The sequence below is a fragment of the Oncorhynchus kisutch genome, linkage group LG23 (assembly GCF_002021735.2).
Source record: "Oncorhynchus kisutch isolate 150728-3 linkage group LG23, Okis_V2, whole genome shotgun sequence".
Classification (NCBI taxonomy): domain Eukaryota; kingdom Metazoa; phylum Chordata; class Actinopteri; order Salmoniformes; family Salmonidae; genus Oncorhynchus; species Oncorhynchus kisutch.
In genome coordinates, this window is record NC_034196.2 from 34,324,566 (window position 1) to 34,350,752 (window position 26,187).

The following is a 26,187-nucleotide window of genomic DNA, read 5'->3' on the forward strand; positions in this document are numbered from 1 at the left end:
CGCCTATACGGGAAGTTATAATCAAAACGGAGGGGTCAAGGTTCGGGGGCAGTATCGTGACGTCTTCCCCCAGCTGAAGGAGTTTTTAATAATTTATTTTTTTGCCCCAGCTGAAGGAGTGCAGTCGGCACACTAGCACAACATCAGCGAGTTGGTTAAAGACACTAACGTATAGCTCGAATTTGCAAACGTTGATTCTGTTACAAGGTCAGGTAATATTTTTGTTTTACTAGAATTTAGATAACCTTAATAAGATAAATAGCCTCCAGCTTAAAATGTCAAACTGAACTAGTCAAAGATTATTTAGTGTTAACCAGTTTTATTGTGGCTAATCATTAATTGAATGCGTAGCCTGAGTTGTGTGGGTGGTTCATTACACTAATGGTTGATAACTGATTCAAGGTAATCTGCACTCTTCACTGACATGCTAAGAAGAGTAGCGGCAAATGTGGCTGTGAATAGTTGGAAAGGAAACATTTTTGAACTTGATCATAAGGTATGGGTATCTTCCGATATGAACAAGTAACCACTTTTACATGTTCTCTTTGTGCTTTCAAGACAACAGGGAACTTTGAAAAAATAACGTCAAATCATGGCGTCAGTGATCTTCAGATTGGCGCTCTAAAACAGTGGTTCCCACCCGGGGTTACTTGGATCCCTGGTGTTACTTGGCCTATTCACGGGGGTTATTTGAGATGAGAACATAAGCCAACTGGTAAAATGCACATGAAAGTGTACTCCGGGCAGAGCTAAATTCAGTTGGTGGTACAGTAAATGAAAAGGGTTGGGAACCACTCTGGAAAGAGGCCTGAGTTCCCAACTTGGAATTCCGAGCTGGATGACTGACCATTCAAATGATTTTCCCCAGTCAGTTATTTTTTTCCTCCTGAGTTCCCAGTTCTCTTGAAAGCAGCAAACAATATATCTTCAAAATGTTGGCATGTCAGACTGTCAATCATTGCAGCCATAGATATGTCAATTTAATTTGAGAGTGGTTTCCCTAGCCCCATGCCTCAGGTGACTAAACAACGTGTCCAGGGTCAGGCTATTGAAATGGCCGCTTGTGGCTATTCAAGTATATTTTATAAGGAGTTGTATGCTCTAAAGAGCAATGTGAAATCCTCAACATATTTCAATTGACTATTTAATAAAGTAAATTAACATTTATTTCATTTCAGTTAATCATGGCACGCCAGCTACATGCTCGCAGAATCGAGGGAATTGACAAAAATATATGGTAATTTTACAGAAATGGCTCATATGTGCGTATCATACACATATATCATACATTGTTGTTTATCAATTGTTCTGTATTGACAGGGTTGATTTTACACAGCTGGCTGCTGACTACAAGGTGGTGAATCTAGGCCAGGGCTTTCCTGACTTCTCCCCACCAAGCTACATCCAAGAGGCCCTCTGCAAAGCAGTCAACGGAGGATGTTCAATGCATCAGTATACACATGCTTTCGTGAGAAAAACACAATAGTGTCTGTGTGTGCCACACACTTGATTTTACCTCAGCACATTTGTGGTTGATGTTTTACACCTTTTTTCAAGACATTTTAATTTTTTATTTCACCTTTATTTAACCAGGTAAGCTAGTTGAGAACAAGTTGTCATTAACAACTGCGACCTGGCCAAGTTAAAGCAAAGCAGTGCGACAGAAACGACAACACAGAGTTACACATGGAATAAACAAGTGTACAGTCAAAAACAAAATAGAAAAAAAAGAAATCTATATGTGTGCAAATGGCATGAGGAGGTAAGGCAATAAATAGGCCATAGTAGCAAAGTAATTACAGTTTAGCAGATTAACTCTGGTGTTATGGATGAGCAGATGATGATGACGGTGTGTAAGTAGTGATACTGGTGTGCAAAAGAGCAGCAAAGTAAATAAAAACAATATGGGGATGAGGTAGGTAGCTTGGGTGGGCTATTTACAGATGGACTATGTACAGCTGCAGCGATTGGTTAGCTGCTGAGATAGCTGATGTTTAAAATTAGTGAGGGAAATGTAAGTCTCCAGCTTCAGGGATTTTTGCAATTCGTTCCAGTCACTGGCAGCAGAGAACTGGAAGGAAAGGCGGCCAAAGGAGGTTATGGATTTGGGGATGACCAGTGAGATATACAGTGCCTTGCGAAAGTATTCGGCCCCCTTGAACTTTGCGACCTTTTGCCACATTTCAGGCTTCAAACATAAAGATATAAAACTGTATTTTTTTGTGAAGAATCAACAAGTGGGACACAATCATGAAGTGGAATGACATTTATTGGATATTTCAAACTTTAACAGATCAAAAACTGAAAAACTGAAAAATTGGGCGTGCAAAATTATTCAGCCCCTTTACTTTCAGTGCAGCAAACTCTCTCCAGAAGTTCAGTGAGGATCTCTGAATGATCCAATGTTGACCTAAATGACTAATGATGATAAATACAATCCACCTGTGTGTAATCAAGTCTCCGTATAAATGCACCTGCACTGTGATAGTCTCAGAGGTCCGTTAAAAGCGCAGAGAGCATCATGAAGAACAAGGAACACACCGGGCAGGTCCGAGATACTGTTGTGAAGAAGTTTAAAGCCGGATTTGGATACAAAAGGATTTCCCAAGCTTTAAACATCCCAAGGAGCACTGTGCAAGCGATAATATTGAAATGGAAGGAGTATCAGACCACTGCAAATCTACAAAGACCTGGCCGTCCCTCTAAACTTTCAGCTCATACAAGGAGAAGACTGATCAGAGATGCAGCCAAGAGGCCCATGATCACTCTGGATGAACTGCAGAGATCTACAGCTGAGGTGGGAGACTCTGTCCATAGGACAACAATCAGTCGTATATTGCACAAATCTGGCCTTTATGGAAGAGTGGCAAGAAGAAAGCCATTTCTTAAAGATAGCCATAAAAAGTGTTGTTTAAAGTTTGCCACAAGCCACCTGGGAGACACACCAAACATGTGGAAGAAGGTGCTCTGGTCAGATTAAACCAAAATTGAACTTTTTGGCAACAATGCAAATGTTATGTTTGGCGTAAAAGCAACACAGCTCATCACCCTGAACACACCATCCCCACTGTCAAACATGGTGGTGGCAGCATCATGGTTTGGGCCTGCTTTTGTTCAGCAGGGACAGGGAAGATGGTTAAAATTGATGGGAAGATGGATGGAGCCAAATACAGGACCATTCTGGAAGAACCTGATGGAGTCTGCAAAAGACCTGAGACTGGGACGGAGATTTGTCTTCCAACAAGACAATGATCCAAAACATAAAGCAAAATTGAATGGTTCAAAAATAAACATATCCAGGTGTTAGAATGGCCAAGTCAAAGTCCAGACCTGAATCCAATCGAGAATCTGTGGAAAGAACTGAAAACTGCTGTTCACAAATGCTCTCCATCCAACCTCACTGAGCTCGAGCTGTTTTGCAAGGAGGAATGGGAAAACATTTCAGTTTCTCGATGTGCAAAACTGATAGAGACATACCCCAAGCAACTTACAGCTGTAATCGCAGCAAAAGGTGGCCCTACAAAGTATTAACTTAAAGGGGCTGAATAATTTTGCACGCCCAATTTTTCAGTTTTTGATTTGTTAAAAAAGTTTGAAATATCCAATAAATGTCGTTCCACTTCATGATTGTGTCCCACTTGTTGTTGATTCTTCACAAAAAAATAGTTTTATATCTTTATGTTTGAAGCCTGAAATGTGGCAAAAGGTTGCAAAGTTCAAGGGGGCCGAATACTTTCGCAAGGCACTGTACTTGCTGGAGAGCGTGCTACGGGTGGGTGGTGTTATCGTGACCAGTGAGCTGAGATACGGCGGAGCTTTACCTAGCAAAGACTTATAGATTACCTGGAGCCAGTGGGTTTGGCGACTAGAGCATACAGGTCGCAGTGGTGGGTGGTATAAGGCGCTTTGGTAACAAAACGGATGGCACTGTGATAAACTACATCCAATTTGCTGAGTAGAGTATTGGAAGGTATTTTGTAAATGACATCGCCGAAGTCGAGGATCGGTAGGATAGTCAGTTTTACTAGGATAAGTTTGGCGGCGTGAGTGAAGGAGGCTTTGTTGCAAAATAGAAAGCCGATTCTAGATTTGATTTTGGATTGGAGATGTTTGATATGAGTCGAAGGAGAGTTTACAGTCTAGCCAGACACCTAGGTAGCTGTCCACGTATTCTAGGTCAGAACCGTTCAGAGTAGTGATGCGGGTGGGTGCAGGCAGCGAACGGTTGAAAAGCATGCATTTGGTTTTACTTGTTTATAAGAGCAGTTGGAGGCCACGGAAGGAGTGTTGTATGTCATTGAAGCTCGTTTGGAGGTTAGTTAACAGTGTCCAAAGAAGGGCCAGATGTATACAGAATGGTGTCGTCTGTGTAGAGGTGGATCAGGGAATCACCGGCAGCAAGAGCGACATCTTTTGATATATATATATATATATATATATATATATACAGAGAAAATAATCGGCCCGAGAATTGAACCCTGTGGTACCCCCGTAGACTGCCAGAGGACAGTACAACAGGCCCTCCGATTTGACACACTGAACTCTATCGAAGAAATACTTGGTGAACCAGGCGAGGCAGTCATTTGAGAAACCAAGGCTATTGAATCTGCCGCCGATAAGAATACGGTGATTGACAGTCGAAAGCCTTGGCCAGGTTGATGAAGACGGCTGCACAGTACTGTCTTTTATCAATGGCGGTTATATTGTTTAGTACCTTGAGCGTGGCTGAGGTGCACCCATGGGAAACTGGCTTGCACAGCGGAGAAGGTACGGTGGGATTCGGAATGGTCAGTGATCTGTTTATTAACTTGGCTTTCGAAGACTTTAGAAAAGCAGGGCAGGATGGATATAGGTCTATAACAGTTCGGGTCTAGAGAGTCACCCCCTTTGAAGAGGAGGATGACCCCAGCTGTTGGTTGGGGGAGCCAGGAGGAAAGCATGGCCAGCCGTAGAGAAATGCCAATTGAAATGTTCGATTATCATGGATTTATCGTTGGTGACCGTGTTACCTAGCCTCAGTGCAGTGGGCAGCTGGGAGGGGGTGCTCTTGTTCTCCATGGACTTTACAGTGTCCCAAAACTTTTTGGAGTTCGAGCTACAGGATGCAAATTTATGTTTGAAAAAGCTAGCCTTTGCTTTGACTGACTGTGTGTATTGGTTCCTGACTTCCCTGAACAGTTGCAAATCGCGGGGACTATTCAACGCTATTGCAGACCGCCACCGGATGTTTTTGTGCTGGTCAAGGGCAGTCAGATCTTGGCTATATCTGTTCTTAGTTCTACATTTTTTGAGTGGGGCGTGCTTATGTAAGATGGTGAGGAAATTACATGGTCTTTTTGTTTAGAAAAATGTATTGTACAGAAACGTCCATCACAATAAATGCGCAGAGGTAAAATTGTGTGTGGCATATATACAGAACCAGTCAAAAGTTTGGACACAGCTACTTATTCCAGGGTTTTCCTTTATTTTTAATAGTACCGTTCAAAAGTTTGGGGTCACTGAGAAATGTCCTTGTTTTTGAAAGAAAAGAAGAAAAAAAAATGTCCATTTAAAATAACATAAAACTTATCAGAAATACAGCGTAGACAATGTTGTGAATGACTATTGTAGCTTGAAATGGCTTTTCTTAAAATGGAATATGTACATAGGCGTACAGAGGCCCATTATCAGCAACCATCACTCATATGTTCCAATGGTACATTGTGTTAGCTAATCGAATTTGATCATTTTAAAAGGCTAATTGATCATTAGGAAACTCTTTTGCAATTATGTTAGCACAGCTGTAAACATCTCATTTTAAAGAAGCAATAAAACTGGCCTTTAGACTGGTTGAGTATCTAGAGCATCAGCATTTGTGGGTTCAATTACAGGCCCCATATGGCTAGAAACAAATAACTTTCTTCTGAAACTCATCAGTCTACTCTTGTTCTGAAAAATTAAGGCTATTCCATGCTAGAAATTGCCACAATCTCGTACAATGTTGTGTACTACTCCCTTCACAGAACAGCACAAACTGTCTCTAACGAGAATAGAAAGAGTGGGAGGCCCCGGTGCACAACTGAGCAAGAGGACAAGTACATTAGTGTCTAGTTTGAGAAACGGACACCTCACACGTCCTCAACTGGCAGCTTCATTAAATGGTACCCGTATAACACCAGTCACAAAGTCAACAGTTTAGAGGCGACTCCGTGATGCTGGCCTTCTAGGCAGAGTTCCTCTGTCCAGTGTCTGTTATTTTGCCCAACTTAATCTTTACTTTTTCTTGGCCAGTCTGAGATATGGATTTTTCTTTGCAATTCTTCCTAGAAGGCCAGCATCCCGGAGTCGCCTTTTCACTGTTGACTTTGATGAAGCTGCCAGTTGAGGACTTGTGTCTGTTTCCCAAACTAGTCACACTAATGTACTTGTCCTCTTGCTCAGTTGTTCCCCAGGGCCTTTCACTCTTGTTAGTCTGGTTAGAGCCAGTTTGCGCTGTTCTGTGAAGGGAGTAGGACACTGTATTGTATGAGATCTTCAGTTTCTTGCATGGAATAGCCTTCATTTCCCAGGTCAAAAATTGTTGGAACAGAAGAGTTGCTGATCATGGGCCTCTGTACACCTATGTAGATATTCCATTAAAAAATCTGCCATTTCCAGCTACCATTTACAACATTGTCTACACTGTATTTCTGATCTATTTTAATGGACAAAAACAAGGACATTCCTAAGTGACCCCAAACGTGTTTTATTTATATATACACACATACATACATACATACATACATACATACATACATACATACATACATACATACATACATACATACAGTGGGGCAAAAAAGTATTTAGTCAGCCACCAAGTGTGCAAGTTCTCCCACTTAGATGAGAGGCCTGTAATTTTCATCATAGGTCAACTATGACAGACAAAATGACAAAAAAATCCAGAAAATCACATTGTAGGATTTTTTATGAATTTATTTGCAAATTGTGGTGGAAAATAAGTATTTGGTCACCTACAAACAAGCAAGATTTCTGGCTCTCACAGACCTGTAACTTCTTCTTTAAGAGGATCCTCTGTCCTCCACTCGTTACCTGTATTAATGGCACCTGTTTGAACTTGTTATCAGTATAAAAGACACCTGTCCACAACCTGAAACAGTCACACTCAACTCCACTATGGCCAAGACCAAAGAGCTGTCAAAGGACACCAGAAACAAAATTGTCGTCCTGCAGGAGGCTGGGAAGACTGAATCTGCAATAGGTATTATTATGTAATAGGTCAAATTATCACAAGAACGGTGAGCAAAAATCCCAGAACCACACGGGGGGACCTAGTGAATGACCTGCAGAGAGCTGGGACCAAAGTAACAAAGCCTACCATCAGCAAGGGCATTGAAGATGAAACGTGGCTGAGTCTTTCAGCGTAACAATGATCCCAAACACACCACCCGGGCAAAGAAGGAGTGGCTTCGTAAGAAGCATTTCAAGGTCCTGGAGTGGCCTAGCCAGTCTCCAGATCTCAACCCCATAGAAAATCTTTGGAGAGAGTTGAAAGTCCGTGTTGTTTAGCAACAGCCCCAAAACATCACTGCTCTAGAGGAGATCTTGCATGGAGGAATGGGCCAAAATACCAGCAACAGTGTGTGTGAACCTTGTGAAGACTTACAGAAAACGTTTGACCTCTGTCATTGCCAACAAAGGGTATATAACAAAGTATTGAGAAACTTTTGTTATTGACCAAATAGTTATTTTCCACCATAATTTGCAAATAAATTCATAAAAAATCCTACAATGTGATTTTCTGGATTTTTTTTTTCTTCTCATTTTGTTTGTCATAGTTGAAGTGTACCTATGATGAAAATTACAGGCCTCATCTTTTTAAGTGGGAGAACTTGCACAATTGGTGGCTGACTAAATACTTTTTTGCCCCACTGTATATACACACACGCACACACACATTTTGTTTTTACATTGTTGGTCTTTGGGACGGTAACTCCCAGCACCACAAATAAGAAGCTTGGTAATGTGCGTGTTAATTCTTCTAAAGTGTGTGTGGTTTATTTTGTTCTTCTCTAGGGCCATCCCCCTCTTGTGTCTATCCTGGCTAAGTTCTTTGGTAGAGTCGTGGGACATGAGATTGATGCTTTCGAGGACATCCTGGTCACTGTCGGAGCCTACCAGGCTCTCTTCTGCACCTTTCAAGCCCTGGTCGATGAAGAAGATGAGGTAACAGTGACTATCGTCAACAACACCTAGACAAAGGGTGCAACTCTACTGAGATGCACAGTTTTTACTGTGCATCTCATATCAGTCAGTCACTTCTGTCTTCTAGGTCATCATTATTGAACCTTTTTTCGACTGCTATCAGCCAATGGTGAAGATGGCAGGAGGAAAAGGTGTCTATGTGCCACTGAGGCCCGTGAGTAGTGTGATAAAAAAAAATATATATATATATTTTTACGTACCTTTCATGGCCCATTTCCTATTGTGTAACAGTAAGTGCTAGCCTAAAGCTCATTGATAATGTTTACATGCACAGTAATTCGATATTAAACTGATTTATGTCAGTAGGCAGATTATGTAATAGTCCTGTAAACACCTCTCTGCTTAAGGTAAAAATGGAAGTAAGCATATGCCCATTAAAACACCTGGTTTTCTGAGCAATCTTTCAAATGATTAAGACATGTAAACCCCTTAATCGGCATTCCAGCAGTGTATTTGATCTGCGCATGTGGCAGCGCCGAGCGAGCCTTTCACATAGACTTTAAACACTGGAACAGAGGCCTAGCTTCAACCATGAAAAACAGCCCCAGACCATTATTCCTCCACCACCAAACTTTACAGTAAAGTAAGGCCAATCTACTGGCAATGTTTGTCTATGGAGATTGCATGGCGGTGTGCTCGATTAAAAAATATTATACACCTGTCAGCAACGGGTGTGGCTGAAATAGCCGAACCCACTAATTTGAATGGGGTGTCCACATACTTTTGTATGTCCGAACTCATAATCAACTATGCTTCTCAAATAACATGGACACTGTGGTAGAACGTTTATTTTGATTGCCGATATTCTGCATTTATCAAAGTTCCATGAAGTAGCCTGATTTCAGATGGGTCCATGTAAACATAATTATTAGGAAAATTGTTCTCCTTGCAAAGCATGTAAACCTTTTAATTAAACTTTTATATTAATCTGAACAATCGACAATAATTGCATCAAATAAAATGTTATTTGTCACATGCACCAAATACAGATGGGGTAGACGTTACTGTGAAATGCTTACTTACAAGCCCTTAACCAACAATGCAGTTCAAGAAAGACTTAAAATATGAACTAAAGTAAAACATTTAATTTGAAAGGAATATAATAAAAATAACTACGCTATATACAGGGGGTACCGGTACCTAGTCAATGAGCGGGGATACAGATTAGTCAAGGTGATTTTATTTTATTGTGTGCATGTAATTAATTTAGAGAAGTCCAGATAACATAAAGCTGAGGTTGTGTTGTCCTAGAGAGTGGAGGGGGGCAAGGCCCTGACTAGTGCAGACTGGGTCCTATCTTCTGAGGAGTTGGCCAGTAAATTCAACCCACGCACCAAAGCCATTGTCATCAACACTCCCAACAATCCATTAGGCAAGGTGAGACCCCCCACTGTATGGTGAGACTTGTTTCAATGTGATCCTTGAGCTATTCATCCATTTCATATTACGGGTAACATTCTTGTCGTGCAAACGATCTGTGCAGAAACACAGTTAACCATGTAATCTGGCAGTGCAATTGAATTAGAAACACCTTAATCACTGACTTTTCTCACCTACCACATCTCCTATTTGTCACATAGGTGTATAAGAGGGAGGAGCTCCAAGTGATTGCTGACCTGTGTATAAAGCACGATGTGGTGTGTATCAGTGACGAGGTGTACGAGTGGCTGACTTATGACGGTGCCAAGCACGTGAAGATAGGTGAGAGACAGTGGATTCAATTGAGACGAGCAGCACAGTTTCTATAGCATGATGTAATAGCCATGATCAACGGTGATAGCAGTATGGTAATAATGCCCTGATGCAGCTAAATATGATTTTGACTGTTTTCATTCAAGCCAGTCTTCCTGGGATGTGGGAGCGGACTGTCACGATAGGAAGCGGAGGAAAGAGCTTCAGTGCTACAGGGTGGAAGGTAGGTAACCCACTGAAATACTATGCTCAAGTTGAGGCACATATGCAATCTATATTGTGTGTATTGAATTGACTAAGACATATCTAATCCATATTGTTTGTATTGCAATGATGCTTGTTTCAGGTTGGCTGGGCTATTGGAGCAGGGCCCATTGTAAAGCACCTGAAGACCGTCCATCAGAACTCTGTGTACCACTGTGCCACGGCCGCTCAGGTTTATGACTGATTTCTAAACCACTACTGTTGGTGTATAAAGACATATGACCTCACCCTTACGCTAACTTCTTGACTTATTTACTTTAACTAACTTGCCTATTGAATGAGGAAGGTGAGCATACTGTATGTCTTGCTCACAACTTTTAAATTGACGGAAGTTGTCTTTAAATTCAGTCTAAATCTTATCTGAAATTGAATTGTTAACTTTCAAAGGTAAGACAACATCCTCCAGCTCATGCTTTGGGTGAGTCATTCACACTCACTCTTGCACCCACTCAGGAGGCGGTGGCCCAAGGTTTCCAGAGAGAGTACGAGCTCTTTGGGACGCCAGAGAGTTACTTCCTGCAGCTGCCTGAGATGCTGAATCAAAAGAGGAAGAAGCTGGCGACCTGTCTGGAGAGTGTTGGCCTGCAGCCCATTCTGCCCGAGGGAGGCTACTTCATGATATCAGACATCTCCTCTTTCAGTGAGTATTAATGTACCAGTACAGTGTGTTTGCTTGTATCTGGTTGTTAAAATGTCATTTATCTGTTTGCGAGTGTTGCAATGTGTTTTTTTTTCATGGATCCGCTTTTGTGAGTGTAACAATGTTTCAGCTTCATCAAATTTGTCTTGGTTAATATGGGCATATGAAGTAATGGTTCAATGTCTCTTAATATTTCATAACTGTTTTTTTCCCAAAGAGGTTGACTTGAATGATCCAAGCACTCAGGATGAACCTTATGACTACAGATTTGTCAAGTGGCTCATTAAAGAGAAGGTAACAAGAGGGGAGAGGTTTAGGTTGAACTAAATATTGAAATGTTGACATGGTATGGATGATGCATAATGTAATCCTGACTTTCTATATGTTCTTCATAATGCAGGGTTTGGCCACTATCCCTGTCTCGGCTTTCTACAGCCCTGAGCACCGCAAGGACTTCCAAAACTACATTCGATTCTGCTTCGTCAAGGAGGACTCGACATTGAACGCTGCTGAGGATATCCTCAGAAAGTGGAGTGACTGAAAATGAAGAAGGCACACAGACAACCCTTCCTGTTTTGCCTTTATCCACCCTAGCTCAACTTAAGTCTGCTCCGTTGAACCGAGCCATATTCAACACCTCTGGATTTGTTTACACTATGTAGTACTGTAGGAATCGACCTCCATAGGATGTTTTCCTTTGTCAACGTACACTGAGTGTCCTGAACATCTTCCTAATATTGATTCGCACACCTTTTTGCCCTCAGAACAGCCTCAATTTGTTGTGGCATAGACTCTTATCCAAAGCGTTCCACAGGGATGCCGGCCCATGTTGACTCCAATGCTTCCCACAGTTGTCAATTTGGCTGGATGGCCGTCAGGTGGTGGACCATTCTTGATACATATGGGAAACTGTTGAGCGTGAAAAACCTAGCAGCGTCGCAGTTCTTGACACAAACCGGTTCTCCTGGCACCTACTTCCATAACCCATTGAGGCACTTAAACATTTTGTCTTGCCCATTAACCCTCTGAATGGCACACATACACAATCCATGTCTCAATTGTCTCAAGGCTTAATAATTGTTCTTTAACCTGTCTCCTCCACTTCATCTACACTGATTTTTGAAGTGGATGGCCCATAGCTTTCACCTGGATTCAGCTGGTCAGTCTGTCATGGAAAGAGCAGATGTTCCTAATGTTTTGGATACTGTGTATATCTACAATGTCATGAAGGCATATGTCGGCATAGTCAGTCACACTCCTAGTTCTGATTGTTCTAGTTGGCAGTTTTTTTTTTTTTTTTTTCAAATCTGTCCTGATACGGTAGTAATCAACCACTTAGAGTAATCATCCGTCCTGCATGGATGTGATCACCATCTAGAGTGCACTATAATTTTATCACATTACTGTTGATTTGAATATTTTTGTTTAACTGCTCTGAATGACATTAATGCACATTTAAAAATGAGACCAAGGGAAAGATGTGCATTGAATTTGCTGTCTTTGGTAGACATCACTGTATTTGATGCTGTAAGGTTCTAATTCTGAGTCTCTCCTTATCAATGCCTGCCACATGTAATCGCTTCCCTGCACTCAACACATTTCAAGCTTAGTTGCACACATTATATACCTTCCTCCTATAACCATTCACTTCTGGTGTAGACCCTCTCTCAGTAACATGAAGTAGATTTCATATTCTCAGAACCCAACAATGTCCTTAAATCTTTTAGTGAATTTTCTTTTTGTATTATCAACTGGTCTACTCAGAAATTGTCCCAAAGTGTGCTTATTTGCATAAAACTGTATGCTGATCTTGTAAAAATAAAGAGTTTTGAAGCGGCTAAATTTGAATGAGTCCTGCTTTTTATGAAATCATCTACATTTACCAGGTTTGTGTAAATGACATGTTTAGAGCAATCATGTTTGATTTAAGGCTGGTAGATTACTTTTATTTTGAAAATGTATTATGCGAACCGGAAGTGTCCGTTTCTGTTTTCACGTGTTGGTTGCAGGGAAAGATGACGGACAGCGTTGCATCGAAAAAGCCCAAATTGTCCTCTTCTCAGGTATTTTAAACTTGGACGTCATACGTTGTCTTCTGATGTGTAAAAGAGGCCATTCGTGTCAGACACATATTGAGATTTTAGGGATTCTTTTACGATAAACGACTGTAATTTTACATCGGTTCGCCAGCTAGCATAATGCTAACTAACATGGTGTGTATATGTTCATGTTTTACAGGGCGAGGACAGAGTAGATTGGAAGAAATGGAAAGCGGAACGTAAGCATCCTTCATCCAACTTTATTATTGTGAAAAACTTGCCAAACTAATCGCGATGGTTGATTATCGGGGCATGCGCACTTTTACAGACATGTGTTATCTGACCCCAGTTGGGATTGAGTTCAGTCTTGTACTACATCAGAAATCACAACCGTGAATATAAGCAGACTCTCAAGACATGAAATGGAAATTATTGCCATGTGCCTATGTAGATGCTAAGTGTACACTGCTTAGTATCTTAGCCTAACGGTAACCGAAAGGTCGCTGGTTCGAATCCCCGAGCTGGCAAGGTGGAAAAATCTGCCGTTGGGGTGCCGATGACGTGAATGTCGATTAAGGCAGCTCCCGCACCTCTCGGATTCAGAGGTTGGGTTAAATGCCGAATACACATTTCAGTTGAATGTGTTCAGTTGTGCAACTGACTAGGTAACCACCTTGACTTCCTTTCCTACTACTTGTTGATTTGTGAATCCAGCTCATGTTTTTTCTTGAATAATAGGAAAAGAGATCAAGAAGCAAATCAAAGAATCCAAGCTTATTCATCAACTTGACAAGCAGAAGCAAGAGGAGGAGGAGAAGACTGAGGCAGCACTGCAGCAGAGTCAGAGGGAAAACCGATCAGGTAATATTGATTAGGTTTTCACCCCACTGGTTATTCCACTATGATCCCTCTATCTTTAAAAATGCATAAGAATAAAATAATGTATGATTTTGACTCCCGTATCTGCAACCATAGGACGGTCGTACACAGTGAGCGTGGCCTTGCCTGGTTCTGTCCTGGACAATGCCCAGTCTACAGAACTCCGCACATACCTGGCTGGACAGATAGCCAGAGCCTGCGTCGTGTTCTGTGTCGACGAGATCATCATATTTGACGAACAAGATGAGGATGTCAAGTAAGACCTCTGTTTCTGTGCATCTTATTTTAGGCTCATGTCTTTAGTAAATTGATGCTGTTTTAAATGTTAGGTCTTGACAGTGGCAGTATAATTATACTGATCCACAATGTTTTATTTCACAGGACTGTTGCGGGAGAATTCAATGGTGTCGGCAAGAAGGGTCAAGCCTGCATTCAACTGGCTAGAATCCTCCAGTTCTTGGAATGCCCACAGTAAGTACTACATTGACTTATAACAGACTAAGTCAAACGCAGCTGCTGTCTTTGACTATGGTTTGAATCCTCTTCCCTTTGTATTATTTTCCAAGGTACCTGCGCAAATCATTCTTCCCAATGCATAAAGATTTACAGTATGCCGGTGAGTGAGTAGCTGAAAACTCCACCTCCATTCCTGGTTTTCCCAACCATATATGAACATATGTCATGGCGTAAACATTATAATGAATGTTCTAGTACAGCCATAGTTGCCCTAACCGTGTGTTGGTGCCTTCCCATTAAGGCTTGCTCAACCCTCTGGACAGCCCTCACCACATGAGGAAGGATGATGAGTGTGAGTACCGGGAGGGGGTGGTCCTCGATCGGCCTAGCAAACCAGGAAAAGGCTCCTTAGTCAACTGTGGAATGTGGAAGGTGAGTAGATGTCTCGATATGATGATAAAGTTTGGTAATATGCCATAAGAAGAACCGTAGGTCAACGGACCGAGAAAGCTGTGTGCTGATATTGAACCCCAACAGCAGCAGGATGTAGTAGAGGACTGATGTATTTTTCTGCTACTTTTAGGAGGTGCAGATAGATAAGCAGCTACAGTCTGGTCTCAGAGTCACTGTCCACATGAACAAGATCCAGAATAAAGGTAGGTCCACATCTGTCCATCCAACTCAGCTTATCTTTGATTCCATGAATAGGCGCTTCTGAGAAGTACGTTTCAGCTATTCACATGCAAATATGATGCTTCACTCATAGTTGCTCAGTATTTTGTGTGTGTGTGTGTTTACACAGATGGTAGACTACACAAAGGGGTGGTGGTGGCGCCTCACAAGCCGCGAACAGAGGGTGGTCTGTACTGGGGCTACAGTGTTCGCCTGGCCTCAAGTCTAAGTAGGTGTATTATTTACATATCTTCCACATCTGGAGCCATTCTTTTCAATTTCGTGAGGTTGAGAGTTTCATTCAATTTACTAATCTCACCTTACCAAGTGTTGATTTGGATTGCAGGTAATGTGTTCACCGAGTGTCCACATAAAGAGGGCTATGATCTGACCATTGGAACATCTGAGAAAGGCAGTGATGTTGACAAAACTTCTCTTTCTCCATTCAAGTAAGTTCAGAGTATGAGGTCAAGAAGGTCTGGTGGAAGACCTGTTTACATGTGTTACATAACATTGTTGTATATGACTGAATCTCTCGTGGACAGATCTACGTCAACAACTGGTACCGTAGAGTCTGTGGGGAATGCGTGGGATAATGAGCAGCAGTAGTTCTGGTTTTGGGGTTTTTCGTCACTGGTTATTTTGACATATCACAATGTCGCAGGCGTTAGCATCTTTAGAATTTCAGAAGAGTAGGGAACATAGACTTGTACGTAACTAGCAAAGATAGAGGGTGGAGTTCCTTGTTCTAGCATCTCTTAATCCCTTAACATGTAAGGACCCAGAATTTAATCGAGCAGCTGACCAATAATGCAAGACTTTAATTCTGGGTTAGCTGAGATTATATATGGCCTGAAACTTTATTCTGTTTTCACTCTCCAGGCACATGTTGGTTGTGTTTGGTGGTCTGCAGGGCTTGGAGGCCAGTGTGGACGCTGATCAGAACCTGGAGGTGACGGACCCCGGTGTCCTATTTGACCTGTACCTCAACACCTGCCCCAACCAGGGCAGCAGAACCATCCGCACAGAGGTGAGTGTGTAGCAGGGGAAGACAGAGTATAGCGAACTGTCGTTCACATGTCTGCTGTAGGTCAGAGTTATTCCCTGACCAGGAAAGACTCTGACAATGGAACATGGTTTCCCTACATCAGGGATCTCAAACCCATTCCACGGAGGCCTGAGTGTCTGCGGGTTTTAGTTTTTTTGTTTAAATTAAGCCTTAGACAATCAGGTGAGCCAAGTTCCTTAATTCATCAATCAAGTACAAGGGTGCAGCGAAACCCCCAGACACTCAACCCTCCGTTTAATGAGTTTGACAGGTGCCCTACTTGGTGAAGGAAAATCTCGGGGCCCTTAATCTGTCATATTGGCTGGGAGTTCAATCTGACCAGTCTATATTCTGTTGCTCTGATCATGTCTTCCACAGGAGGCCATCCTGATCTCCATGTCCAGCCTGAGGCAGAAAATCACAGCCGCATTTCCAGACAAGTCGAACGGTTCATAACAGGAAGTGGCTACTGACAAACCATCACAAAGAGGAAGACTAAAGGATCTAAAAATAATTCACTTTTTTTGGGGAACTGGGTGAAGCTAACTGACCCAGGAGTCAATTTAATATTTAAATACTTCTGGGTTCGAATGAATGGACATTGCTGGGATTAATAATTATTATTATTCTGTGCTGTTTTTTTTATTTATTCAAGGGTAAGAGATCACAGCACAAGTGAAGAAGAACCTAGTGTCTTGGCCATGAGACCTCATTCTTGGTGTTTCCTTATTTACATCCTCTCTCTTTGGTAGCATTTTGCTAGTTAAAGCTAATGCTAGCTTTGCTCTGTTTCTACTATCCCCTCTGTATAGGATTCCAGGTGAATTAAGTCATTTATATGCATCAGTTTGTAATTTGTTCTCAAGACGCATTACAGAACATACGTGAAGAATAAGTTGCTGAACACAATGCTTGGGGTCAAGCATGATGACGAGGCAACGTTCGTCCATGTCGTGGTTAGACAGGATAAAACTACTTGGTATCTAATATAGCACATTTGTGTGAATGCCTTACAGAAGCTCACACCCCTACATTCAACAGGCATGGTGTGAATCCATTGGCTTGGCACGAGCCAACCTACAGCGCTATAAATGTAAGCTTGTGTTCTGATGTTGGTATATTAACACTGAGCCATTAAAGGTTAGATTGGATACGGTAATGCTACAAACAACATGTCACTGATAACTTTAGCCATACTGTCTGTAAGCATATAAAGGTCTCAAATGAATTCCTTTAAAGCGTTGAAACAAGTGTACTCCCACTGTTTCACTAAGGGATGGAGAAATGTAACCACTCATTCATAGAGCTATGGATGCAAGGACTGAACACGATATAAAAATGAGTTTTTGCTTTGAGGTTATACAGTATTTGTTTACAAACATTGGAGTAAAACAAGTTTATATTTTCAGTTCTGATGGGGTAAGAAAGTTGAACAAAGCTCAAGTTATATTCCTCAAGTTCAAAAAATTGATGTAGCTACTGCAGATTTCCCCTTTAAAACTTCTTGAATAATACAATCTTCCCTCAATTTGTAAAGTTGACATTATCTTGTTATGTGAGGGCTTTTGAGGACATTTAACAAAAGCATTATAAACATGTAAAAATACATATTTAAATATCAATTAATTTGTTTATTTACAATAAATATTTTTGCAGTTGCCCTCTTCAAACTTCCTTGCCAAACACAGGAAATACCGTATTTACAAAATCCCTTTTTTTTTGATTTTGTACTGTAAAAAAAAAAAAAGCCCATTCAGAATGTATATTAATGTTTACAAACTAAGCTCAGGTTCATCACAGAGCTACAGAAATGGCTGCCATTCGGAGAAGGGGACACAGAAATGTGTAGTTCTATAAGAATAATAAAGTATATTCAACTTATTGCCCGATTGACATAATAGGGCCGACCTCTACCATACACGTGCTGGCTCTGATATTTTCTTTTCACGTTGTCCTTTACATCACAGTTCCAGCAACTACTGTATGGTAGATGCCCAACCAGGCCAATACAGCTAGGCTCAGGTTGGTCCAGTAGTGTAAAAAGGGTATTCGTGCACTGTACAGGACCCTGGTCCAGATGTGTGTGTCACCTCTCTCATACCTTGGGCTAACTTTGTTGAAGGAACTAGTCATCTCACCATGTTGGGTGAGTGAAGGTGATGTTATACTGCTTGGCCCAGCGTGCAAACACCTGTTTCTCTGTGATGAAGCGATGGTGGGGGCCCTTCCGACCCCTCTCATTTTGCAGGTAGGTCACACACTCATCTGTGCCTCTGGGTTTATAGTAGTGGTAAGGCATCTTCTTGGGCTGGGGCTTTTTTCTGGAAAAAAAGGCATTACAAATGATTACGTTGACAACCAGCATACGTTGGGTAGCAATAACCCAACGGCTCCATAGACAAATTCTCCCCCTGCTGTTTTAAAGTGCAACATTCCGACCCAAAGATCTTCGTCCGGCTTCTTTCAGAGACAACCATAATAAACAATGTTCTGTTGTTTATATGAAAGCAATCCTGTCAGTTGGAGACAATGGTTCCATAATAATCAGTATAGATTAACTAATTGCTTACTACTAATTTATGATTACACGCACAATGTAATAGCCTGGTAGATTTAAGTGCTTGATAGATCACTATCATTGATTCATCCTCTTCTTATGTGTAACAGTGTTCATTAGTTCATACTCACCCACAGTGACTGGGCGGAACCATCCCGTACACTTTAATATTGTCACACTTCTCTATCGCAATCACCATTGTGAACCAGCCGGTGCTCAACCAGGACTGAGACTTTGCTCTGTGGAAGGAAACCGTAGAATAAAACGTTAACAAAAATAGCATTTAGAGGTTGATAGACATTTCTATCATTAGATGCCAGGAAAATCCCCACATTGTGCTCATCATTATCGATCGATATTAGTGCCAAAATAGATTGGTAATTATATATTGAATTTGTACAGATTTCTGCATTATCCCCATTGTTCTTTCACCATAACAGCTTTCCTTCATTCTACCCACCTGTCTCGCCCTGTCTCCTTCTGAAACAGTGTATCAAACTTGTGCATCTTGCTAGGCGTGATGGTAAAGCTGGACAGGTTACTGTAGGTCATGCTGACTCTCTGGATCAGACGGTACAGTGTTCCTTTAGCCTCTCTACCAATCTTGGTGGGTGGTCCCCAGAATATTACTGCAGAATTTGCCTGGTGGTCCGTGAGGTTGAGAAACTCAGCTGGCCGTCGAACCACCCTGAACACACTCGAGTGAGCCACCACCCTGAGGGTGGTCCGGCTCCCCACGTCACGTTCGAACCCCGACAGGGGGGCGTCATTCATGCGGATCACACACTGGGCGCGGTCGATGTCCGGTCCGGCCCCGCTGCCCAGCACGTGGCTGGAGCTGGTCACCAGGGCACAGTGGTGGCAGTGCAGGGTCAGACTCTGGAGAGGGAATGCAGAAACAACAACTGAGAAAATATACAGTATATAACATACAGTGAGCTCAAAGTATTGGGACAGTGACATGTTTTTTTGTTTTGGCTTTGTACTCAAGCCCATTGAAACGATACAATGACAATGCGGTTAAAATGCAGACGGTCAGCTTTCATTTTGAAAAACGTTTAGAAATTACAGCACTTTTTGTACATAATCCACCCCTTTTTAGGACACCCAAAGTATTGGGACAAATTCATTTATATACATATTAAAGTAGTCAAAAGTTAAGTATTTGGTCCCATATTCATAACACGCAATGACTACATCAAGCTTGTGATTCTACACATTTGTTGGATTTGTTTTCTGCTTGTGTTTCAGATTATTTTGTGCCCAAAAGAAATTATTGGTAAATAATATATTGTGCCATTTGAGTCACTTATTGTCAATTAGAATATAATATGTTTCTAAACCCTTCTACAATAATGTGGATTCTAACATTATGGATAATCGTGAATGAATTGTGAATAATGAGTAAGAAAGACAGACAAACATCATACCCCCAAGCAGGGTTGGGTAGATTACTTTCTAAATGTAATCCGTTAGTTACAAGTTACCTGTCCAAAATTGGAATTGGTAACGTAACTTTTGGATTTCCCAAACTCAGTAACGTAATCTGGTTACATTCTGTTACTTTTAGCTTACTTTCCCCTTAAGAGGCATTAGAAGAAAACAAAAATGTTACCAATTTAACAACATCTATTGCAGGATAAATCAATGTTAAAGTTTACATAGCTGGCCATATATGGATGTTGAATTTAACTTTATGGGTTGGTTATGTAGGCTTCTTCTAACCCATCAGCTTTCTACTACATATAATAATACGATTCAATTATATCTTTACATAAAAAAAAACAGAATTCCAGTCATTCCAATAAATGTTATACCTTCAAGAATAGGACTTGGAAATATGGAAGTATAGATTAGCCAAATTAATTTGACCTGAGCATGAACCCAAAACTAAGGACTTATTAGCCAGCCCTACTCTGTTGTTTATGATTTTGTTGTCATGGAGGACTGACTGGTCTCATTGATTTCAGTTGAAAAATAAATGCTGCGCTAATGGAATTGCATGCTTTGCCAAGAATGTGCAAAGCTGTCATCAAGGCAAAGGCTGGCTACATAGAGGAATCTAAAATATATTATGATTTGTTTAACACTTTTTTGGTTACAACATGATTCCTCCATTTCATAGTTTATTCTACAATGTAGAAAATAGTCAAAAATAAATGAAAACCCTTGAATGAGTAGAGTCCAAACTTTTGACTGGTATTATACAGTATATATAATTTATAAGTCCAAAAATAGATGAAGCAACTACAGATTTCCCCTTTAAGTCGATCAATGGGGGGGGGATGCAAATAGTCCAGGGAGCCATTTGATTAGCTGTTCAGGAGTCTTATGGCTGGGGGTAGAAGCTGTGAAGAAGCCTTTTGAACCTAGACTTGGCGCTCCGGTACCACTTGCCATGTGTCTATGGCAATTGTTTGGGTCTTCATCTGACACCGACTGGTATATAGGTCCTGGATGGCAGGAAGCTTGGCCCCAGTGATGTACCGGGCCATACGCACTACCCTGTCGTGCCCTCTTCACGACTGTCTTGGTGTGTTTGGACCATGATAGTTTGTTGGTGATGTGGACACCAAAGAACTTGAAGCTCTCAACCTGCTCCACTACAGCCCCGTTGATGAGAATGGGGGCGTGCCTGGTCCTCCTTTTCCTGTAGTCCACAATAATCTCCTTTGTCTAGATCACGTTGAGGGAGAGATTGTTATCCTGGCACCACACTGCCAGGTCTCTGACCTCCCTATAGGCTGTCTCATCGTTGTCGGTGATCAGGCCTACCACTGTTGTGTCGTCGGCAAACTTAATGATATTGTTGGAGTCGTGCTTGGCCATGCAGTCATGAGTGAACAAGGAGTACAGGACAGGACTGAGCACGCACCACTGAGGGGCCCCTGTGTTGAGGATTAGCATGGCAGATGTGTCGTTGCCAACCCTTACCAACAAGGAGTACAGGACAGGACTGAGCACGCAACACTGAGGGGCCCCTGTGTTGAGGATTAGCGTGGCAGATGTGTTGTTGCCAACCCTTACCAACTAGGAGTGGCCTTTCAGGAAGTCCAGGATCCAGTTGTAGAGGGACGTGTTTAGTCCCAGGGTCCTTAGTTTAGGGATGAGTTTGATGGCACAATGGTGTTGAACACTGATCTGTAGCCAATGAATAGCATTCTCACGCAGGTGTTCCTTCTGTCCAAGTGGGAAAGGGCAGTGTGGAGTGCAATAGAGATTGCATAATCTGTGGATCTGTTGGGGCGGTATGCAAATTGGAGTGGGTCCAAGGTTTCTGGGATAATGGTGTTTATGTGAGCCATGACCAGACATTCAAAGCACTTCATGGCTACAGACGTGAGTGCTACGGGTCGGTAGTCATTTAGGCAGGTTACCTTGGTGTTCTTTGGCACAGGGACTATGGTGGTCTGCTTGAAACATGTTCGTAATACAGACTCGGTCAGGGACAGGTTGAAAAAGTCAGTGAAGACACTTTCCAGTTGGTCAGCGCATGCTCAGAGTACACATCCTGTTAATCCATCTGGCCCTGGTTGAGTATTGCTTTGTTCAACTATATATTGTGATTTGATAGGTGTGTCAGCGGGCTGACTGAATGCTCTGAGAGACTCTGGGTTGAAGTCGGTGATAAAGTAGTGTACTACCGCCAAGAGTCTGTACAGTTGAAGTCGGAAGTTTACATAAACCTTTACCAAATATATTTAAAAACTCAGTTTTTCACAATTCCTGACATTTAATCCAAATAAAAATGTCCTGTTTGAGGTCAGTTGAGACCACCACTTTATTTTAAGAATGTGAAATGTCAGAATAATTGTAGAAAGTGATTTTTCTCAGCTTTTATTTCTTTCATCACATTCCCAGTGTGTCATACGTTTACATACACTCAATTAGTATTTGGCAGCATTGCCTTTCAATGGTTTAACATGGGTCAAACGTTTTGGGTAGCCTTGCACAAGCTTCCCACAATAAGTTGGGTGAATTTTGGCCCATTCCTCCTGACAGAGCTGGTGTAACTGAGTCAGGTTTGTAGGCCTCCTTGCTCGCACATGCCTTTTCAGTTCTGCCCACAAATTTTCTATAGGACTGAGGTCAGGGCTTCGTGATGCCCACTCCAATACCTTGACTTTGTTGTCCTTAAGCCATTTTGCCACAACTTTGGAAGTATGCTTGGGGTTATTGTCCATTTGGAAGACCCATTTGCGACCAAGCTTTAACTTCCTGACTGATGTCTTGAGATGTTGCTTCAATGTATCCACATAATTTTGCCTCCTCATGATGCCATCCATTTTGTCAAGTGAGCCTGTCCCTCCTGCAGCAAAGCACATCCACAGCATGAGGCTGCCACCCCCGTGCTTCACGGTTAAGATGGTGTTCTTCGGCTTGCATGCCTCCCCCTTTTTCCTCCAAACATAACGATGGTCATTATAGCCAAACAGTTCTATTTTTGTTTCATCAGACCAGAGGATATTTCTCCAAAAAGTACGATCTTTGTCCCCATGTGCAGTTGCAAACCGTAGTCTGGCTTTTTTAATGGTGGATTGGGGCAGTGGCTTCTTCCTTGCTGAGCGGCCTTTCAGGTTATTACGATATAGGACTCATTTTACTGTAGATATAGATACTTTTGTACCGGTTTCCTGCAGCATCTGCACGAGGTCCTTTGCTGTTGTTCTGGGATTGATGCACTTTTCGCACCAAAGTACGTTCATCTCTAGGAGACAGAACGTGTCTCCTTCCTGAGCGGTATGACGGCTGCATGGTCCCATTGTGTTTACACTTGCGTACTATTGTTTGTACAGATGAACGTGGTACCTTCAGGCGTTTGGAAATTGCTCCCAAGGATGAACCAGACTTGTGGAGGTCTACAATTTTGTTTCTGAGGTCATAGCTGATTTCTTTTGATTTTCCCATGATGTCAAGCAAAGAGGCACTGAGTTTGAAGGTAGGCCTTGAAATACATCCACAGGTACACCACCAATTGACTCAATTAAAAAACAAAAACATTTTTATTATATATATTTTTTCCACCTGGAATTATAGCAGCTAACGACCCCTGAACGCACAGCCGCTAATCTGCGGCCTGCTAGCTATCTAAAGCACATTGGACTGCTTGCTTAAGAGGCCCTTCGGACATATTTCTTCGGCCACTCTACATATTTTGACAATTGGCCTGGTTTACCACACGAAGCCCTGCTGATCCGTCTGCTGATGTAACTGCACGAGGGGGCCACAACAGACTTCCCTCCGTCGCGTCATCCCTCTAAGGCCTTTCTGTTAGCCTGCTAGCCCCGTGCCGCTAGCTGCCTGAAGCCACGCACTGGACTTGTATGATCACCCGGCTACGCATGCCTTTCACTAACGTCACCATGCTGTGTCGATTGCTGTTCTGGTTTGTAACTATTGATTTATTTCACTGTAGAGCCTCTAGCACTGCTCAACATGCCTCGGCCAACAATTTAGTTCCACCACCCACACACGCAGTGACATCACCTGGTTTAAATGCTATTTCTAGAGACAATATCTCTTTCATTATCACTATATGCACAGGTTTACCCCCACTGTATTCACATCCTACTATACCTTTGTCTGTACATTATGCCTTGAATATATTCTACCGTGCCCAGAAATCTGCTCCTTTTACTCTCGGTTCTGAACGTACCAGGCGTCCAGTTCTGTTAGCCTTTAGCCGTACCTTTATCCTACTCCTCCTCTGTTCCTCTGATGATGTAGAGGTTAATGCAGGCCCTGCAGTGTCTACCTCCACTCCCATCCCCCAGGCTCTCATTTGTTGACTTCTGCAACTGTAAAAGCATTGGTTTCATGCATGTTAACATTAGAAGCCTCCTCCCTAAGTTAGTTTTATCCACTGCCCTAGCACACTCTGCCAACCCGGATGTCCTAGCCGCGTCTGAATCGTGACTTAGGAAGGCCACCAAAAACCTTGACATTTCCATTCCTAACTATAACATTTTCCGACAAGATAGAACTGCCAAAGGGGGCGGTGTTGCAATTTACTGCAAAGATAACCTGCAGAGTTCTGTCTTACTATCCAGGTCTGTACCCAAACAATTTGAGCTTCTACTTCTAAAAATGAACCTTTCCAGAAACATGTCTCTCACCGTTGCCGCTTGCTATAGACCACCCTCTGCCCCCAGCTGGGCCCTCGACACCATATGTGATTTGATTGCCCCCATCTATCTTCTGAACTCGTGCTGCTAGGTGACCTAAACTGGGACATGCTTAACACCCCAGCCATCCTACCATCTAAGCTTGATGCCCTCAATCTCACACAACTTATCAATGAACCTACCAGTTATAACCCCAAATCCGTAAACACGGGCACCCTCATAGAGATCATCCTAACTAACTCACCCTCCAAATACACCTCTGCTGTTTTCAACCAAGATCTCAGCGATCACTGCCTCATTGCTTGCATCCGTAATGGGTCTGGAGGCAAACGACCACCCCTCATCACTGTCAAACGCTCCCTAAAACACTTCTGCGAGCAGGCCTTTCTAATCGACCTGGCCGGGGTATCCTGGAACGACATTGACCTCATCCCGACAGTAGAGGATGCCTGGTTATTCTTTAAAAGTTCCTTCCTCACCATCTTAAATAGGCATGCCTCATTCAAAAAATGTAGAACCAGGAATAGATATAGCCCTTGGTTCACTCCAGACCTGTCTGCCCTTGACCAGCACAAAAACATCCTGTGGTGTTCTGCATTAGCATCGAATAGCCCCCGTGATATGCAACTTTCAGGGAAGTTAGGAACCAATATCCACAGGCAGTTAGGAAAGCTAAGGCTAGCTTTTTTAAACAGAAATGTGCATCCTGCAGTACAAACTCAAAAAAGTTCTGGGACACTAAAGTCCATGGAAAATAAGAGCACCTCATCCCAGCTACCCACTGCTCTGAGGCTAGGAAACACTGTTACAACTGACAAATCCACTATAATTGGGAATTTCAATAAGCATTTCTCTACGGCTGGCCACGCTTTCCACCTGGCTACCCCTACCCCGGTCAACTGCCCGGCACCCTCCACAGCAACCCGCCCATGCCCCCACCATTTCTCCTTCACCCATATCCAGATAGCAATCCCTATTACACTTTCGTATCGTCTGAGATTCCTAAAGATTGGAAATCTGCCGCGGTCATCCCCCTCTTCAAAGGGGGAGACACTCTAGACCCAAACTGCTACAGACCTATATCTATCCTACCCTGCATCTCTAAGGTTTTTGAAAGCCAAGTTAACAAACAGATTACTGACCATTTTGAATCACATCGTACCTTCTCCGCTATGCAATCTGGTTTCCGAGCTGGTCATGGGTGCTCCTCAGCCACGCTCAAGGTCCTAAACGATATCATAACCGCCATCGATAAGAGACGATACTGTGCAGCTGTATTCATCGACCTGGCCAAAGCTTTCGACTCTGTCAATCACCACATTCTTATCAGCAGACTCAACAGCCTTGGTTTCTCAAATTATTGCCTCGCCTGGTTCACCAACTACGCAGACGAAACCATTCTGTATACTTCTGGCCCTTCTTTGGACACTGTGTTAACCTCTCTAGGGTATGTAGGACGCTAGCGTCCCATCTGGCCAACATCCAGTGAGGTTGCAGAGCGCCAAATTTAATTACAGAAATGCTCATTATAAAAATTCTGAAAACAAAACATTTTTTACATAGGTTTAAAG

At 42.3% G+C, this 26,187-nt stretch overlaps 3 protein-coding genes across 10 annotated transcripts in view; 2 read left to right on the forward strand and 1 right to left on the reverse strand.

Moving 5' to 3' along the window:
* On the forward strand, positions 1-12,682 carry kyat1 (kynurenine aminotransferase 1). Of its 5 annotated transcripts, none has more exons than XM_020457912.2 (13): positions 1-212; positions 403-496; positions 1,179-1,237; positions 1,321-1,468; positions 8,056-8,205; positions 8,312-8,398; positions 9,496-9,621; positions 9,825-9,945; positions 10,083-10,159; positions 10,283-10,372; positions 10,654-10,840; positions 11,058-11,134; positions 11,241-12,682. In XM_020457912.2, the coding sequence occupies exons 2-13, from the start codon at positions 425-427 to the stop codon at positions 11,379-11,381; spliced, it is 1,335 nt and encodes a 444-aa protein (XP_020313501.1). In that variant the 5' UTR covers positions 1-212; positions 403-424; the 3' UTR covers positions 11,382-12,682. The 5 variants fall into 5 exon arrangements, with proteins under 5 accessions (XP_020313501.1, XP_020313502.1, XP_020313503.1 ...); XM_020457913.2 differs by having other exon boundaries at positions 1-207; XM_020457914.2 differs by lacking the exon at positions 403-496 and having other exon boundaries at positions 1-207; positions 11,241-12,368.
* Positions 12,118-26,187, reverse strand: part of st6galnac6 (ST6 (alpha-N-acetyl-neuraminyl-2,3-beta-galactosyl-1,3)-N-acetylgalactosaminide alpha-2,6-sialyltransferase 6) — a 21,426-nt gene continuing 7,356 nt past the window's right edge. For 3 of the 4 annotated variants that reach the window (XM_020457198.2, XM_020457201.2, XM_020457199.2), the window contains exons 4-6: positions 18,952-19,370; positions 18,623-18,730; positions 17,529-18,255 (exon numbers count right to left, since the gene is read on the reverse strand). In XM_020457198.2, the coding sequence (XP_020312787.1) occupies positions 18,069-18,255; positions 18,623-18,730; positions 18,952-19,370 (714 nt within the window). In that variant the 3' untranslated portion in view covers positions 17,529-18,068. Of the gene's footprint in view, positions 18,256-18,622; positions 18,731-18,951; positions 19,371-26,187 lie in introns of all 4 variants that reach the window. The other variant, XM_020457197.2, reaches the window with a different exon arrangement.
* On the forward strand, positions 12,811-17,776 carry spout1 (SPOUT domain containing methyltransferase 1). Its single transcript, XM_020457196.2, has 12 exons — positions 12,811-12,903; positions 13,079-13,118; positions 13,618-13,740; positions 13,855-14,014; positions 14,140-14,229; positions 14,325-14,374; positions 14,516-14,646; positions 14,798-14,870; positions 15,017-15,115; positions 15,233-15,335; positions 15,769-15,916; positions 16,313-17,776. Exons 1-12 carry the CDS (start codon positions 12,856-12,858, stop codon positions 16,388-16,390), a joined length of 1,143 nt encoding a protein of 380 aa, XP_020312785.1. The 5' UTR covers positions 12,811-12,855; the 3' UTR covers positions 16,391-17,776.